Source organism: Lampetra fluviatilis, chromosome 29 (assembly GCF_964198595.1).
Source record: "Lampetra fluviatilis chromosome 29, kcLamFluv1.1, whole genome shotgun sequence".
Lineage (NCBI taxonomy): Eukaryota > Metazoa > Chordata > Hyperoartia > Petromyzontiformes > Petromyzontidae > Lampetra > Lampetra fluviatilis.
In genome coordinates this window covers 7,422,564-7,438,550 of record NC_136303.1, presented here as the reverse complement: position 1 = coordinate 7,438,550, position 15,987 = coordinate 7,422,564, and the positions used below count along the sequence as shown (strand labels likewise).

Below are 15,987 nucleotides of genomic sequence, written 5' to 3'. Positions count from 1 at the left end.
GAGTACATACTGTACATACGTACATATTGTCAAGAAGCAGCCCGTAAAGAGCCGCATGCGGCTCTGGAGCCGTAGGTTGCCGACCCCTGGTCTAGGGCAATCGTTAAACGGCAATATGCGATGAATGTGATGACGCGAAGAGGTAACAGCAGTGTTAGAAAATGTTAATGTGATCCTGTAGGCAACACACCAATGGGCCTAAACAAGAACGGTTTCAATCAGTGCCGATTGCCTGCGATGGAGACATGGATCAGAAACATGTACAGTACTCTGACAGAAAGGTTTTTTTCTAGCGACCTGCAAACGATTGTTTAAGGACGCTTTATAAATGATCATTATTGGTAACACAAATTGAAGAGAACAAAGAATCGTGGAGAAGTGCATGCTGGGAATTACACGGAGATACACGGGGGAACACAAATGTCAATTAGCGACGACACATTCACTGATTATTGTTTTTTTACCCTTCTATCTGGCAACAAAACTGACACCTTTTTTACGAGGAGTCATGTTTGCATAGACCACAATACCTGCAGTCATAATGCGAACAAAAAACATAACTCTGATAAGGATATGCACTGTCCTTGAAGTTGATTGGTCCACACCCGAGACAGCTTTCCTTAGAGCCTAGTCTCACATGGGTTGGACCAGATGGTCTATGCAAACATGACTCCTTGTAAAAAAGAGGTGTCAGTTTTGTTGCCAGATAGAAGGGTAAAAAAACAATTATCATATTTTTTACTGGCAAATGAGGTTCCAATGGTGACACATTCACTGTTTAGATAAGTGGGGCTTGGAGGACGGGACGCGTCGCTGGAATGGACGATGGCTGACGTGAGAGGCTGGTGATGGAGCGGCATCCAAACGATGGAACACAACCGAGCCCAGAGCCGACGGTACCAGGTCACGCACGCAGGAGCGAGATGGATTGTGCTGTTATTGCAAGACTGCGAGGATGGCGATAACGTGAGGAGGCTTTTTTGTATCCAGAAGAAATAATGAATCATCGCTAATTATGATGATGAACATGCTCGTTGCATTTCACCGCTTTATTTTCACAGCCGAAATCAGCGCGTTAACTCTTCACGAAGAATACTGCGCACACCACCCACGGACCTGCCGATCGACTAATAGCGACGAATCCGGTTGCAGTGCTAGCCAGGAGATCGGGTCGAACCGGTGACCTCCGGATCGCGAGCCCGGCACGCTGAACCACGACGCCGCGGGAGCACGCCGTGCATCGTCCGAATCATCTGAACATTTTCGGATTCCAATGACCGCATGCCAACGCTGCGCCAACGCTGGCATGCGGTTGGAACCCTTGGCCCAGTGTCTGTCCCAGAGTTCACGTTTTACTGCGTGGGAAGACTGCATCGTCAGCCGCAGCCTTCTTTTCTCCCTCGCTCTCTCTCCTCCAATCCTCCTCGTGGAATTTCCATCCCAGGACCCGCACGGCGGTCACCGAAAGCCCTCTGCGGCGCAAACCCACAATGCACCGTGGCTCGCCAAGCCGTGCGCGGCCTTGGCTTGGTATCGGTTCAACAACCCGTGCAAAGCAATCATTCCCCAAACTTCAGCCTAATAGGGGGCCAGTGCTGGGGCTGATGAATTCACACCCCATTAATCAGCAGCTAATGGCTTATAGCAAGTCTTCTCCACTCTCCAAAACCGCCCATCACCCACCCTTCTCACGCCCCCTCCACCCACACCCCACACGCCCCCCCTGCCCACCCCACAACCCCCACCCCTACCCACCCCACCACCCCAGTCTCGCTCTAACGAGCAGTGGAGGTGACTCGATCCACTTAGACTCTTCTCTGCCACGACTGGAGACACCCGTGCGCGCACACACGTGTGTGTACACACACACATACGTGCACACACACGTGTACACACACACACGTGCACACACACACACGTGTACACGCACACACACGTGCGCACACAAACGTGTACACACAAAGACAAAGATCCCCCGTATAGCCTTAACAGACTGTAGGGGCAAGTGCTGTTAGCAAGCACCTATGAAGGCCGGAACGGTACACGAGGGGGTGGGTGGCCAGCATCACGCCCGACCGCCTTTGTCTCCCCAGTGGCGATGTTTACACTGCGCACCAGGTACTCATTTGCGGCTGAGTCGACCTAGGTGTGTGTGTCCTTGTCACGGTGTGTGTGTGTATCACGGTGTGTGTCACGGTGTGTTTGTATCCCGGTGTGTGTCACGGTGTGTGTGTGTGTCACGGTGTGTGTGTCACGGTGTGTGTCACGGTGTGTATGTCACGGTATGTGTGTGTCACGGTGTGTGTGTATCACAGTGTGTCACAGTGTGTGTGTGTCACGGTGTGTGTCACGGTGTGTATGTCACGGTATGTGTGTGTGTGTATCACGGTGTGTGTGTGTCACGGTGTGTGTGTATCACAGTGTCACAGTGTGTGTGTGTCACGGTGTGTGTGTGTCACGGTGTGTGTGTCACAGTGTGTGTGTCACGGTGTGTGTGTGTCACGGTGTGTGTGTATCAGTTGTGGAGAGAGTAGAGAGTTTCCCATACCTGGGCAGTGTGCTCATGACCGGCTCCAGTTTATCAGCAGAGGTCTCACTCCGAATCAGTCGAGCGGCAATATCTTTTCATCGGTTGCGTAACGCTGTGTGGAAGCTACCTGGTCTGTCGCTCCGCACGAAGCTTCAGGTCTTCTCGGCCACGGTCATTCCCTCCCTTCTCTACGCTTGCGAAACGTGGACCCCCCTAGTGGAGCATCTTCGCCGGTTGGAAACATTTAGGCTGGCCTGCCTACGATCCATCCTGGGTTTAACCAGGCTGGATTGTGTGAGGAGCTCACAAGTCCGTGAAAGATCTGGGCAAAGTCCCATCAGTGAGCTCCTCCGGCAGGCAAGGCTGCGTTGGCTGGGTCATGTTGCCCGCATGCCCAGCCACCGCATGCCTAAACAGCTTTTGTTCGGCCGGATCGAGGGGGCTAAACGGGCGCGGCACGGGCTAAAGAGATGGAGTGATGTGGTACAGGAGGACGTGGAGCTGAGTGGACTTGCCGATGACTGGTACCAGCGGTGTCAAGATCGGCCTCAGTGGAGGAGGCTCGTGAAGGACGCTACTGGGCAGTTGGAGGCAGTCGCCCTCCAACAACAACGGAGGGCGGAAGAGCGACGCTCACAACAACGAGCGGAGCGCCGGGTGGCTAAAGCACAGCAAGTTGGCACAGTAGGGGGCACAGGTGGTGCATCAGCCAGTCATCTCGGTCATCTCGGTCAGTCGACCCGTGGCACCTGGGTCTGCCCCGTGACCTCCTGCCAGCGGGCGTTCGACACTTCACGTGGCCTCAGGGTGCACATGGCCTGGCACAAGCGTCGTGGTGACGTCACCGCCACTTAGTGGCGAATGGCGGTTGTTGTTGGTGTATCAGTGTGTCACAGTGTGTGTGTGTCACGGTGTGTGTGTGTCACGGTGTGTGTGTGTCACGGTGTGTGTGTCACGGTGTGTGTGTATCACGATGTGTGTGTCACGGTGTGTGTGTCACAGTGTGTGTGTCACGGTGTGTGTGTGGTGGGGAGCGGTGGGGTAGTGGTTAGCGCGCTGCACTACGAACCTGGCGACCCGGGTTCGATTCCCGCTCACGACAAACACCGCCAGTGACGATTATCTGAACCGGTCCTGGGCCTCCCCTAGGTCGACTCAGCCTCAAATGAGTACCTTGTGCGGTGTGTAAACATCGCCGCTAGGGAGACAAAGGCGGCCCGGCGTGGTGTTGGCCACCCACCCCCTCGTGTGCCGTACCGGCCTTCATAGGTGCTCGCTAACAGCACTTGCCCCTACAGTCTGTTAAGGCTATACGGGGGATCTTTGTCTTTGTATGTGGTGGCGCTTACACAACGCGCAAATGTCTCCCCCCCCCCACCCCGTTTGGAACAATGTATCAGCAATGTTGATTTGAAGCTTTCGATAAAGTCACATAGGTAGAAAAAATAATCGATCACGACGTTTTGATCGCAACGCAAGCGATCGTCATCAGGTGGGACAATCGTCATCAGCAGTTTTAGTTCTTGCTGTGGTTGTCCCACCTGATGACGATTGCTTGCGTTGCGATCGAAACGTCGTGATCGATTATTTTTTTCTACCGACGTGACTTTACCCAAAGAACCAAATGTGAGGTTCATGCTGCTATCAAGCGACTAAGCGAGGCACCGTAAATAAGTTGGTTAGCGAGCCAGAAGTTAATTAATTGCACGTGGCCACCGCCCCCCTAATGGGGCTTTCTGGCTCGATAATGAACTCACATTTGATTTCATCTTCTCGGTTCTTTCGGTAAAGTCACGTAGAAGGGAAATAATAAAATAATAAATAATACAATCAAAATTCTCACGTTTTTCGGCCACAACGCAAGCAGCCGTCCTCAGGTGAAGAACAGGTCTGTCGGCCTGAGGACACGGGCTGCTTGCGTTGTGGCCGAAACGTCGTGAGAATTTTTATTTTATTTTCTATTATTTTATTATTTCCCTTCTCCGTGACTTTACCGAAAGAAACAAGAAGATGAATCCCTGCAGTCACGAAAGCTTTAAATCGCAATTTTATTTCATGTTTTTTTTGAGTGGCGAAACAGACTCCACACCTCTATATTTCATTGTTTCCTGAATATATGACCCACCAGGACGGCACGTACCACGCACAAGTATGATACAGTATAATTGCCAGCTCCCAATTAAAGCCGAGAATTAACGCAAATATATTGAGCCAGGCAACCAGTAATTGCATAAATCCCAGACAATTGAGAGATGACACTATTCAAACCAAAGACATTTTCAGCTTTGAATGTGCAAATTTTTTTTCAAAACTTTTCTGAAATAATTAGCTAAAAACATGAATTTATATCAATCCCAGTTCAATTCCTCCACAATTGCTTATCTGGCAACAACAAAATAAGTAATATTTTTTTTTACTTTAAAAAAAATGAAATGTACCGTACGAGTAATGGCAGAACTCCACGACTCCAGGAAGTGACCACGAGGCTTGCCACAACGTAAGGGACCGTGGTGATTTACAGCCAACGTCAGTTGAGCGTGGACAATTAGACCCAAGTCGAAACATAACATATAAAAAATAATCTCAAATTTTTTTTAAACTATTTTTATGATAGAATATAGTATTGTCATCAGTATGACATAAGCAGAGGTGGGACAAAGTCATTGTTATGCAAGTCCAAGTCGAGTCGCAAGTCATCAAATTCATGACTCGAGTCTGACTCGAGTCCAAGTCACATGACTCGAGTCCACACCTCTGGTCACATAAGTTTACCAAGTTTGCAGTCGATACCACATTGAGAAGTGGGTTAAAATTGAGTTACAAGATTTGAGGATACAACAACAATAACAGACAGAGTTAAATAAAAGCGTGTAAATAAAAAAAAACACGCGACTGTGGGAGGCTGCATCACCGACTGTGGTCCATACAGATCCACCCACACACAACCACAGTGCTCACATTACCGACAACTACAGCTCCCAGGCCTTCGTGTGTCCCCTCGACATTGTCTCGAATGCTGCTAGGCTGGCTTGCAGTAGAGATTATGTGAACATTATCCTGGTAGGAACCCACCTGGTTCCACCAGCCCACAGGGGATTATTGTGTCCGTCCGTCCATCGTGCATCCAAAAATAGGAGGGGTCTGGCTGGGTGGGGAGGGGCTGGGTGGGGAGGGTGGAGAGAGGCTGGGTGGGGAGGGGCTGGGTGGGGGGTGGGAGGGGTGGGGCTGGGTGGGGAGGGGCTGGTCACCCCGTGGTGCCCTTATAAAACTCAACGTTTAACCTACTCACGCCGGCTTGTGCCCGCCCTCACAGTCGGCCATATTTGCGGAATACACCACGCCGCCGTTGACCCTGGCCATTGACCGAGCAACCCAACGTTCCTACCAGCTCCCTCCGCAGGAATGTGTTTAATTGCCCGATAACACACTGATATACAGAGAGGATCACAGAGCTTTGGCAAATGTTGGCGCCGGATCACCGCGTGGCTGCCTTCCCCAATCGTCTGTGGTTCCTTCTCGCCACTCAAGTCGTTCTCTCTCAACGAGAGTGAGCGGATGCTGTGCGCGTTACAAGATGAACATTATTATCGGCATAAGGCACTACCACTAGAGATCAAAGCATGCTTATCCATAATAACCTCACATCATTGTTACTGTGCCGTATATTCCCAAGCATGATCCTCGGGGGACGTGTGGTTACCTTGAGAGCTATTCGTGGCGTTGTCTCGCACACCACCGCACACACCCAACAAAGTATCAGGAGAACAGAATACGGCACCGTGATGGTTGTCGTTGGGCCAAAACATTTGCCTGAACAGCATTTTCCACTGTTCCGGCTGAAATTAAGCACAGGCAGTCCAGCGCACGCGATTCCGACGGCAGCCTACCGCAACCGAGAAACAGGCCAGGTGTAGACCATGCCTTGTGGGCTTGTAAGTGTAATGCCTTTCAAAACCACGATTGATCGTTTTTCCTTCGTGCTCTGTGGGGCGGACAGATCTATATGGCCAAAAGTCACGGCTAGCCAAGTTTTAGCTTTGGCATTCACCACGCGAGCGATCTCTAGCCACAAAACAACCAACCGCTGGCAGTCCTGCATAACTTAGGCCAGTGGCGGCTCCTGCAAAATCTCTCAGGGGGGGCAAATGTCTGGATGATTGATAAGGATAAGGTCCACCCATGCAATGGATAAATTAACAGCTTAAGCATGTAAAGGCAACTTCACTTCTTTAATATTAATGAAAAATAAAGTGACTCTTACAATACATCTTGTTTGTTTCTATACTCACTATTAAAACAAACCACTCAAATTTATTTTATTAAAGATTCCACTAAGTGGCGACAAATTATATTGTTGGATGAAACGTGCTTACGTATGATGACGTAAGCACGTATGATGACGTAAGCACGTTAGGGCGAGCCCTCCCGGAAGCCATAGAGAATGCATTGCAGTGCCCCCGTTCGAAAAAAAACATAGTTGAATGTAAGTCTATGGGGCTACTCGGGGCGATTCTCAGCCGGAGTGAAATCGCCCAAAAAGAGGCGGTACTCCACAGAACGTAGCATGACGCTGATTGGACTATATCCAGAGGCACAGTGACGGCTAGCGTGACTCTGTGGTTGAATGACATTGGTGGTGCGTCGCCCAATCGCCCTAATGAAGAAACCGCCCCTGACTTCGGCGTATATTCAGCAGCGAGGCTTCTTGCTCATAACCCATCTGGCAGTTGACCAGCATTGCTTTAAGCAAGTCTCACTCTGCTGATCGTGACGATGAATGTCGAAATGGGTCCCACCAGGGTTTTCTTTGTCACAGGCCCGTGCCTGGCCCAGACATCACGGAGCGAAAGAGCAAAATGTGCCGAGCTCCGTGCCAGCGGGCTGGCGAGCGTCACTGGGGCTCCCCCCCCCCCCCGCCCGTGAGCTCCTCTCAATGAGAATCTTTATTGAGACATGGAGGAGGAATCCGATGAGCCACGTGTGCAAAAATAGAGACCAATCGTAAGCGAGTTCTGAGATATAAATTAATTAAATACGAATCAATTTTTACCAAGATTGGGAAAGGCGGAAAAAAACAACAACAAAGCAGTCCGAGACCACACCAAGATAACATCACACAGGAGTAGTCCCTCAACAGCATGGCCACGTGAACATTGGACTATCGACAAACAGGTAATGGTCAAAGTTACAAAATCACATTTGCAAATGTGACCGATGCATCCAGCGCTAATCTTCTGCTTGATGATATTTTTTTTTTCAAGGTGGGTTTACGATCTTAAGGGTATCGAAAACAAGGTTGTTCCAATCAAGCACAGATATAATCAACCAATGTGGCATCATGATCCAACAAACAGCCCTCCACTTGCACTAATGGCCATTACGTTAACAAGAACGGCAACAAACAAACCCAATAGATCCTTCATAGACCGCTGTGGGGCAAGCACTGTCAGAAGGGTTGCCACCTTTTGCACTATAGGACCAAACCCAGATAGATGTCAGTCGGTCTAGCCCAGGGGTCGGCAACCTACGGCTCCGGAGCCGCATGCGGCTCTTTACGGGCTGCTTCTTGACAATATGTACGTGAGTACAGTATGTACTCAGATGCATTGCGGCTCTTGAAATACTGAATTTTGTACCGAATTGGAAAGAAATGGCTCTTCTTGTTATTTTGGTTGCCGACCCCTGGTCTAGCCTATGAGGTCGCACTCATTACACACAAAGGGCTTGCCACAAATGAACCGCAGTGCCTTGCTGATCTCGTCAAGGAGCATAAACCACCATCACACGAACTGCGGTCATCCTCGCAGCAGCAGCGGCTGGCTTTTGGCTAGCCATCGAACAAAGACGGTGATTGAATCATCACGCGCCTTCAGATGCGCTTCTGTGGCCGTCTGGAACGCTCTGCCGTCGGATATTAGGAAGCCGCTGGAGCTTTGCACTTTTAAATCTAGGTTGAAAACTATTTTCTTGACAACTGATTTTTGTGTTTAGTTTGTTGTCCTTCCTCCGCACCTCTGATTAGCACGGTTGGCTACATATGGTGAGAAAGAAATTCAACATACCTACATATATAACAAACGCTGTGCAGTCTACTGCAATAAAATTCAACACAATAATGGTACCGGATCGCAGTACAAATACATATTTCTGTGAACCAGACACAGATTCCAATCCTAGGAAAGCTGGCGATCCTAGGTGTGAGGAACTATTAAGGCCATCGCAGTACCATACTCGACTTGAAGGGGTGGCGATGTTTACACACTGCACCAGCTGCGGTACCCATTTATGGCTGAGTGGACGTAGGGGAGGGCCCAGGACCAGTTAAAACATACGTGACTGGTGCTGACCCGAGAGCGGGAATATAAAACGGGTGACCAGGTCCGTAGTGCAGTGTCGCTACCGCGCTTTAGGAAATGCGTACGGTGCAGGGAAGAGTTAAGGCGCAAAAAGGTAAAAGTTTAGGCTTTTTTGAAGTGGCAATAAAAAAAGTATTAAAACGTTTGTGGGTGCTTCCTCAACCCTAGCCTGGGATAATTAAGCAAGCCATACCGCGCTTTGCTCAGGAGGCGGGATATTTAATCTTGATCTGACGCGGAGCGACCGGCAGCGAGGGCAAAGACTTCCCCATCCCTCCTTCTCCATCCCCATCCCTCCATCTTCATCCTCACCCGTACCCCCCCCCCATTACCACTCTTGGCAAACACCCCCCAATGTATACAGTATCTGAACTGGCTCTGGGCCTGTACTTTGTGCGGTGTGTCTACATCGGCACCCATTGAGAGTACAGTAGTGTGATGGCCTTCTTAGGTTCAACAACAACAACAGCAGCGCTTCACCACTGAGTGGCGGTGACTTCACCACGGTGCTTGTGCAAGGCTAGATGCACTTTCAGGCCATGGGAATTGTGGAAAGCTCGCTGGCAGGAGATCAAGGGCCAGACCTAGGTGCCATGGGTTGACTAACAAAGACAAAGATCCCCCGTGTAGCCTTAACAGACTGTTGGGGCAATGCTGTTAGCAAGGGCCTACGAAGGCCGGCACGGCACACAAGGGGGTAGCTGGCCAGCACCAGATCAGCTTTGTCTCCCTAGCGGCGATGTTTACACACCGCACCAGGTACTCATTTGAGGCTGAGTCGACCTAGGGGAGGCCCAGGACCAGTTCAGATAATCGTCACTGGTGGTGGCCCATGAGCGGGAATCGAACCCGGGCTACCGGGTTTCGTAGCGAGCTAGCTTTCTTTGTGCCACCAAGTCCCAGACTTGGCATCTCCCCGTGCCCCTTTTTGGAGGGCAGTTGTTTTGGGAGCGACGCTCCTGCGTGGAGCTCGGAGGCTCTCTTCGGGAGCCCAGTTGAGCATCTCACTTTCTCTCACCCTCGATGACAGAGCGTGCGTCCCCCGAAACGTCGGACGCCGTGCGCAAAAGGGACACGCGGTGGGACCCAAAAACACATTCGATGGCTCGGCTCTGACACCGCACCCGCGAAAACTTCCGTAGCTTTAGAAAGGCGCGTATTTATTTAATTACTTATTCAATGACATTACAATATTTCTTTGCCACCTCACCAAGCTATATTGACAGAGCCATTGAGGCCTATGACCAAAGCGCCTGGGATGCACCGAGTTTTCCCAGGATCGTCCTTCACCGAGGCAGCTGCTGTCTTCCTAGAGCAATTCTATGCCATCACATTTACGCTCCCAGCGTTCACCGACCAGCACGGTGAAGTATGGTCAGATAACATCTACGACCCACACGGCAATGGGCAGGCCCCTAATCCAGCAGTGGATTAATGGACGAACACGGGAGTACCAATGAGGCGTGGACTGTGGATACAGCGATATCGCTCGGTGGTGCATTGTTGTAAATTTCGAGAATCCGCAATAATGTTCAGTTGCACTACAATGCGGGCTACTTGAAAAAAAATACAGAATTGTATTGTTTCAGATTTACTTTCATTGCACGTTTACTGTACAGCTCAAGTTACAGCTAACCGTGCTATCAGGATTCATCAAAATTCCAGATTTGTTTTTACGTAAAATATCACTGCAGTATACATTATTAAGACTACTCTGCTTGTTTACCCGGGAAATCCTCACGGAGTCTCAAGACTTTTTTTTCTAGCAGAATTTACAAAATGAGCTACAATCCAGTACTGTATTATTGTACCCTGTATTATTGTGAAACTTTCAGCAGTCACACATATTCAAACAATCATCTAGTTGAGGGATACTATTTTTAAGAGTTTTGTTTTTAGCTCCAATTAAGTTTTTGGTGATTTCTCAGTTTCTAACGGAAGCATTAATTTCCTATTACAAGATCATATTGGTTTCCTTAAAACTTCAACATCATGAATCTGAACGGTGGTGGTGGTGGTGGCTGGCCAATTGGGTGCGCCAAAGCAGAAATCATATTAGGGGGCCTCCCCTTTCATTTTGTAACTGCGAGTGAGATGACAGCAGAGATGTGGGCAAGAGATAGAGATGTGGGGCAATGAGAGAAACATGGAACATTTTAGAGAAATGTAGACATAAGATACAGCTGTAGTGCATTTAAAGAACATAGATATAAATGAGACAAATGTATGTGCAATGAGAGAGAGATAGACACGAGACAAATATTAAATTAGATGAGAGACGACTGACAGACAAGATAGGGAATTGAGAGATGAAGTAACTTTTGATGTTAATTAGCTTTTGTTGTTGCGTTGGATTCAATTTTTTTCATGAACTCAGCGTTTGCTGATGCCTCGCGCTGCTGTTGGATGTGGAAGATGGATGACCGAATGCAAGCCCACCTCTGGTCGCTCTTGATTGGACGAATGAGCCATGCCCTGCTGTGACATCACTTCCTGTACTGCCAGGCATGAGGCATGTTGCATTGTGGGATATCTTTCAGAACCCTGGAAAGCACATACATTCACGACAAGGTTAATCACACGACAAAGACATTCATCCCATCCACATGCGTGGTCATGAAGAGGCATAGAATTATACGATATGTTACCAGATTCTCTGGATTATAAGATGGACTTTTTTTGCCTGTATTTTAAAGCAAAAGTTGTGGGGTGGTGTACTTTAAAATCCAGAGTATCTGATAACCTGGAGAATGTGTTACAGTATAGTTGTGAGCACAAATACATTTTAAATGAGTAACATCGGGCAAATGGTGCAAAAAATCTGGAAAACATATAACATTGTTCTTAAAAATACGAAATAAAAAAATATTTTTTTTATCCGAAACTCACCGCTACTCTCAGTAGATATTTATAATAATGAAAAACAACCAGAAGCAGGCGTACATAAGAAGGCCACCACTAGACGTATCTATAACTGTGTCAGCCCCTGGACATGTCAGTGGTGTATAGTGGCTTGCCGACTCAGTGGTATTTCAGATATGTTGAGAATTGTGCCAATGGTAGGAGGCAAATGGAAATAAATTTCAGTCTTATGATGAGTAAAACAAATATACATGTAGTATTGCGCTTGCTTAGTCAGCCAACAAGATCAAGTTTCACCCAACTCAATGCAATCAAACATAACAGAAAATTACGGCAAATAGTTTATTTTTTTTACAATAACATCCACTTCTTCAAGCGGTGATTTACATCTTCATGCAGTGGTTCTGCAAGGCATTGAAAAAAACTAAGCGAAGCGTATGGCCCCAAGTAGCTCATGGGGGTCCCCCCCTCCCCTGATTTCAGTTGAGCAGCCAAAGTCGCCCAACTTAATCATTGCCCCTTGCAACTACGTTGGCTACACCGAGGAAACTGAAATGGCGTATTCAGAGGATTGTAACGACCAATCGCGTGACGAAAGACTCCGCCGCCACACGTGTCGCCGAGCAGATCGACGCTCTCTACTGTGAACAACCAGTTGCGCAACTGCCTCGCAACCGGTTGCAGAGACGTCCACACACGAGCGATTCACAGCTGCGTTGCGACTTACGCACACGCCTCGCCGGTGCGCCGACCGGCGCTCGGGATGCTGGCTACTAAACCAGGCTCAAACGTAGCCCAACGCTGGCGGCGTAGAGTCCACGCACAAACATCCTCCGAACGCGCGTGGTTCTTCTTGTCGGAGTGTTTATTGGCCGTGTAAAAAAAGCCCTCGCTGTAACAAGTAGGCCTTAAGCCAATTTTCTGCAAAAAAGGGGGTTATTTTTCAACTAAAGCAGGAACGCCGGCTTTAATAAGGCCTATCTGTATTTTAACCGTGCAACCATTATGCCATTAGGTCGGCTCTCGCTGCTGTGCACCGTAGTGCCGGGGCGAAAGTAATTGAAGAAATCTCACAGCAATGAAGTGACCACACTGTGGCTCACACGTATGGGCGGGCGGTCCATCACCAGCCTGCTCAATACTTGTAAATAATGACCCAGTGCTTATATACGTTTTGGGGGGGTTTTTGGGGGGAGGTTGAGAGGGGGAGGGGGAGGGATTCTGAATTCCAAGTGTTTTTTCTTCTCCGAAAACCACTGAGCAAAGCAGCCTCGGCATCATATCAACAGCCACGCACACCAGCGACATCTCCTCGCCATTCATCACTTAACCGATTTCTCCCGAATTTATCTTGCTTACATCATTACCTTTGCTGTTCATTCACTTAATGGTAACAATTAAATGCCACCTCCATTCATTTTAATTCTTCTTTCATACGTTCTCACAGCTGGCGCGTTAACGGCTTGTTCGCAATTCTTGGCATGGCAACGTGCGTGAATGGTACTCGTCAACGTGTTCGACTACTTTTCCTATTCAGGATCACCCTTGACACGCTGGCCACAAAATGACATCGTTCATTAACGCAACACGGTAATTAAATTCGATACCCCAGCGATGGAGCAGTTATTTCCCTAACTGGAGACAAATTGACCACGCCAGCAAAATGCCTCTCGTGTTTCATAGCAAAGCTGCCACTCGGCTACATCAGAATCAGAAAGGGTTTTATTCGCCATGAAAGTTCGCACAGACAAGGAATTTACTTTGGCAGGAAGGTGCATACATTCAACATATAGGAATCTTAAATCTTAAATAAGTGGTGTACAAGTCTAACTATACTAAAGGTACAAAGTCTAACTAATACTAAGGAACTAAAGTATGTAATAATTGAATTTTAAAAAATATTAAAATATACAATAGCTATAATATGCAATATAAAATAACAAAAATGCAAATAGGGTAACAAAGTGCAAATATGGCAGGGTGTCATTGTACAGATATATTGTTAAAGTCAGTTTGAGTGTCAAAGTCAGTTTGAGCCCCTGGCCTTGTTGAAGAGGCCAGCAGCGGATGGGAGGAAACTGTTTTTGCAATCACAAATAGCCGACCCGACCTCAGGGAATACTAGGACCGGTTCAGATACCACTGAACTGGTCCTAGTTTTCCCAGCCACAACAGTCTGGTAGAAGAAATAATAGATCACGACGTTTCGATCGCAACACAAGCAACCGTCTTAAGGTGAAAAACAAGAAGACGGTTGCTTGCAATAGATCACGATCAAAACGTCGTGATCGATTATTTTTTCTACCCACGTGACTTTACCGAAAGAACCAAAGAGTATGGATTCCTGCGGTCACGAAAGTATCAAATCAAGATTTGTCTGGAACAATGTTTTCCGAAAAATTATTTCGCCACACCGCATTCGTCAATTCTCATTTCATCCTCGCGACACCACACTTCGCCCTCACAGGTTTATAGGGCACATGACGGATCGGCGTATGTCGTACCCCGCAGCGGTAGTGCCGCATGCAGGTAATCCCTGCACCAGTGCTGCCCCCGGCAGACCTTCCGGAAAATATCGAGAGTGAGAAATGAAGGGCAATGTCCAGCGGCCGTTGGCTCGCGCACTGCGATTGTGTCGGTGCACCTCCGTGAAACGTCAAACTGCGACACTGACACCCTCCAGTAATGTGTTTTTTTAATTCTTCTTCAACTTATTCTTCCAGATAACCAATACAGAAGAAGACAACCTGATGATGCAGGCAGTGATGAGAAGGAAACTGGCACTGTTTGGACACACGTGTAGGATGGACAAGAACAGGAAAATGTAAAGTGAGTTGTTTCGGAAAAATGGAAGGAACCGGAAAGAGAGGAAGACCTAACAGAGAACGGCTTGACGTCGACATAAGAAAAGATCGGTGCCAGAAAGAAGTGGTCACTACTTGAGCATATTGGCACAAGACAAGAGGAGAGTGAAAACAAATGTAGAAATGTGCAGTGAACACCTATGGGCTCTCTGCGCATGGATCATGATGATGATGACTACATTGTAGGAATCGAGTTGCGATTGAAATCCGTTATTATATGGAGGAATCGATCCTGGTGAGAAAGGATTAGAATGTATATTTATACTGGGAGAAATACGATGAGCTATGAGGCTCACAGATGCTGTAACAGATTCTGGGACACACGGCAGTAAAACTTTGCACACACATGTGGTTGCGTGCGTTAAGAGCCGATAAAGTTGTTGTTCCTGCAGGTTTGCATTTGTAAATTCATTCCAGTCGTCCCACAACGCTCAACATTACGGGGGGGGGGGGGGGGGGGCTTTAACCTCACAGATTTCCCTTAACGCTACGGCATCGAAAAAAATTCGGGCGAATTCTTTCAACGATGGGCGCTTTATTTTTGGGGGGGGCCCGTAACCACCGATCGCCGTGGGTTGCTCGTCGCAAACCTCCCCCCAACTCGCGGAGGCAGGGTGAAGGTCCATCAACGGTGGCGTTATTGTATTTTAATCTGTTTTCCTATTGGGGGGGGGGGGGGGCGGAAGGGGACGCGTGACAGAAGCGCAAGAATAAATTGACTAGAATCATACGAAGACAATGAGGCATATAATGGTCTGCTTGAGTCCAGGTGAAAAACACACGCGCGCGCTATACTGTGGCGCACACTCAATGCTCACCGTTCACTTACACTCATATCTACCCAACAGAGACAATGGGCAGCTCACCAGCATTGATATGAACCAGCCTGACTCTGCTGATGAGACGATAACATGTCGAAATTTCGATTTAAAGCTTTCGTGACTGCAGGGATTCATCTTCTTGGTTCTTTCGGTAAAGTCACGTAGAAGGGAAATAATAAAATAATAAAAATAAAATATAATAAAATAATTCTCACAGCCCATTCAGACGCTGTCTTTCCGACAGACCTGTTCTTCACCTGAGGACGGCTGCTTGCGTTGTGGCCGAAACGTGGTGAGAATTGTATTTTATTATGTTTTAGTTTTATTATTTTATTATTTTCCTTCTACGTGACTTTACCGAAAGAACCAAGAAGAACATGTCGAAACGTGTCCAGATTTTGCTTGTTGTTGAAATGAACGCCGCTGGAATTATGCACTCCCAGAAGGCCCTGTGGCCAACGTAACGTGCGCAAATAAAAACCTCCTCTTCTTCTTTTTTTAAGTAGACAGACGGATATGTGGAGGTGTATTGTTTACGTGAGACTGCTTGTTCA

At 48.0% G+C, this 15,987-nt stretch overlaps 1 protein-coding gene across 1 annotated transcript in view; it reads right to left on the bottom strand.

Moving 5' to 3' along the window:
• The window catches only part of LOC144942988 (homeobox protein PKNOX2-like), a 168,763-nt gene that overhangs the window by 59,661 nt on the left and 93,115 nt on the right, over positions 1 to 15,987 (bottom strand). Inside the window, 1 exon segment of the mRNA XM_078870091.1 lies at positions 11,326 to 11,430. Within this exon segment, the coding sequence (XP_078726217.1) occupies positions 11,326 to 11,409 (84 nt within the window). The 5' untranslated portion in view covers positions 11,410 to 11,430.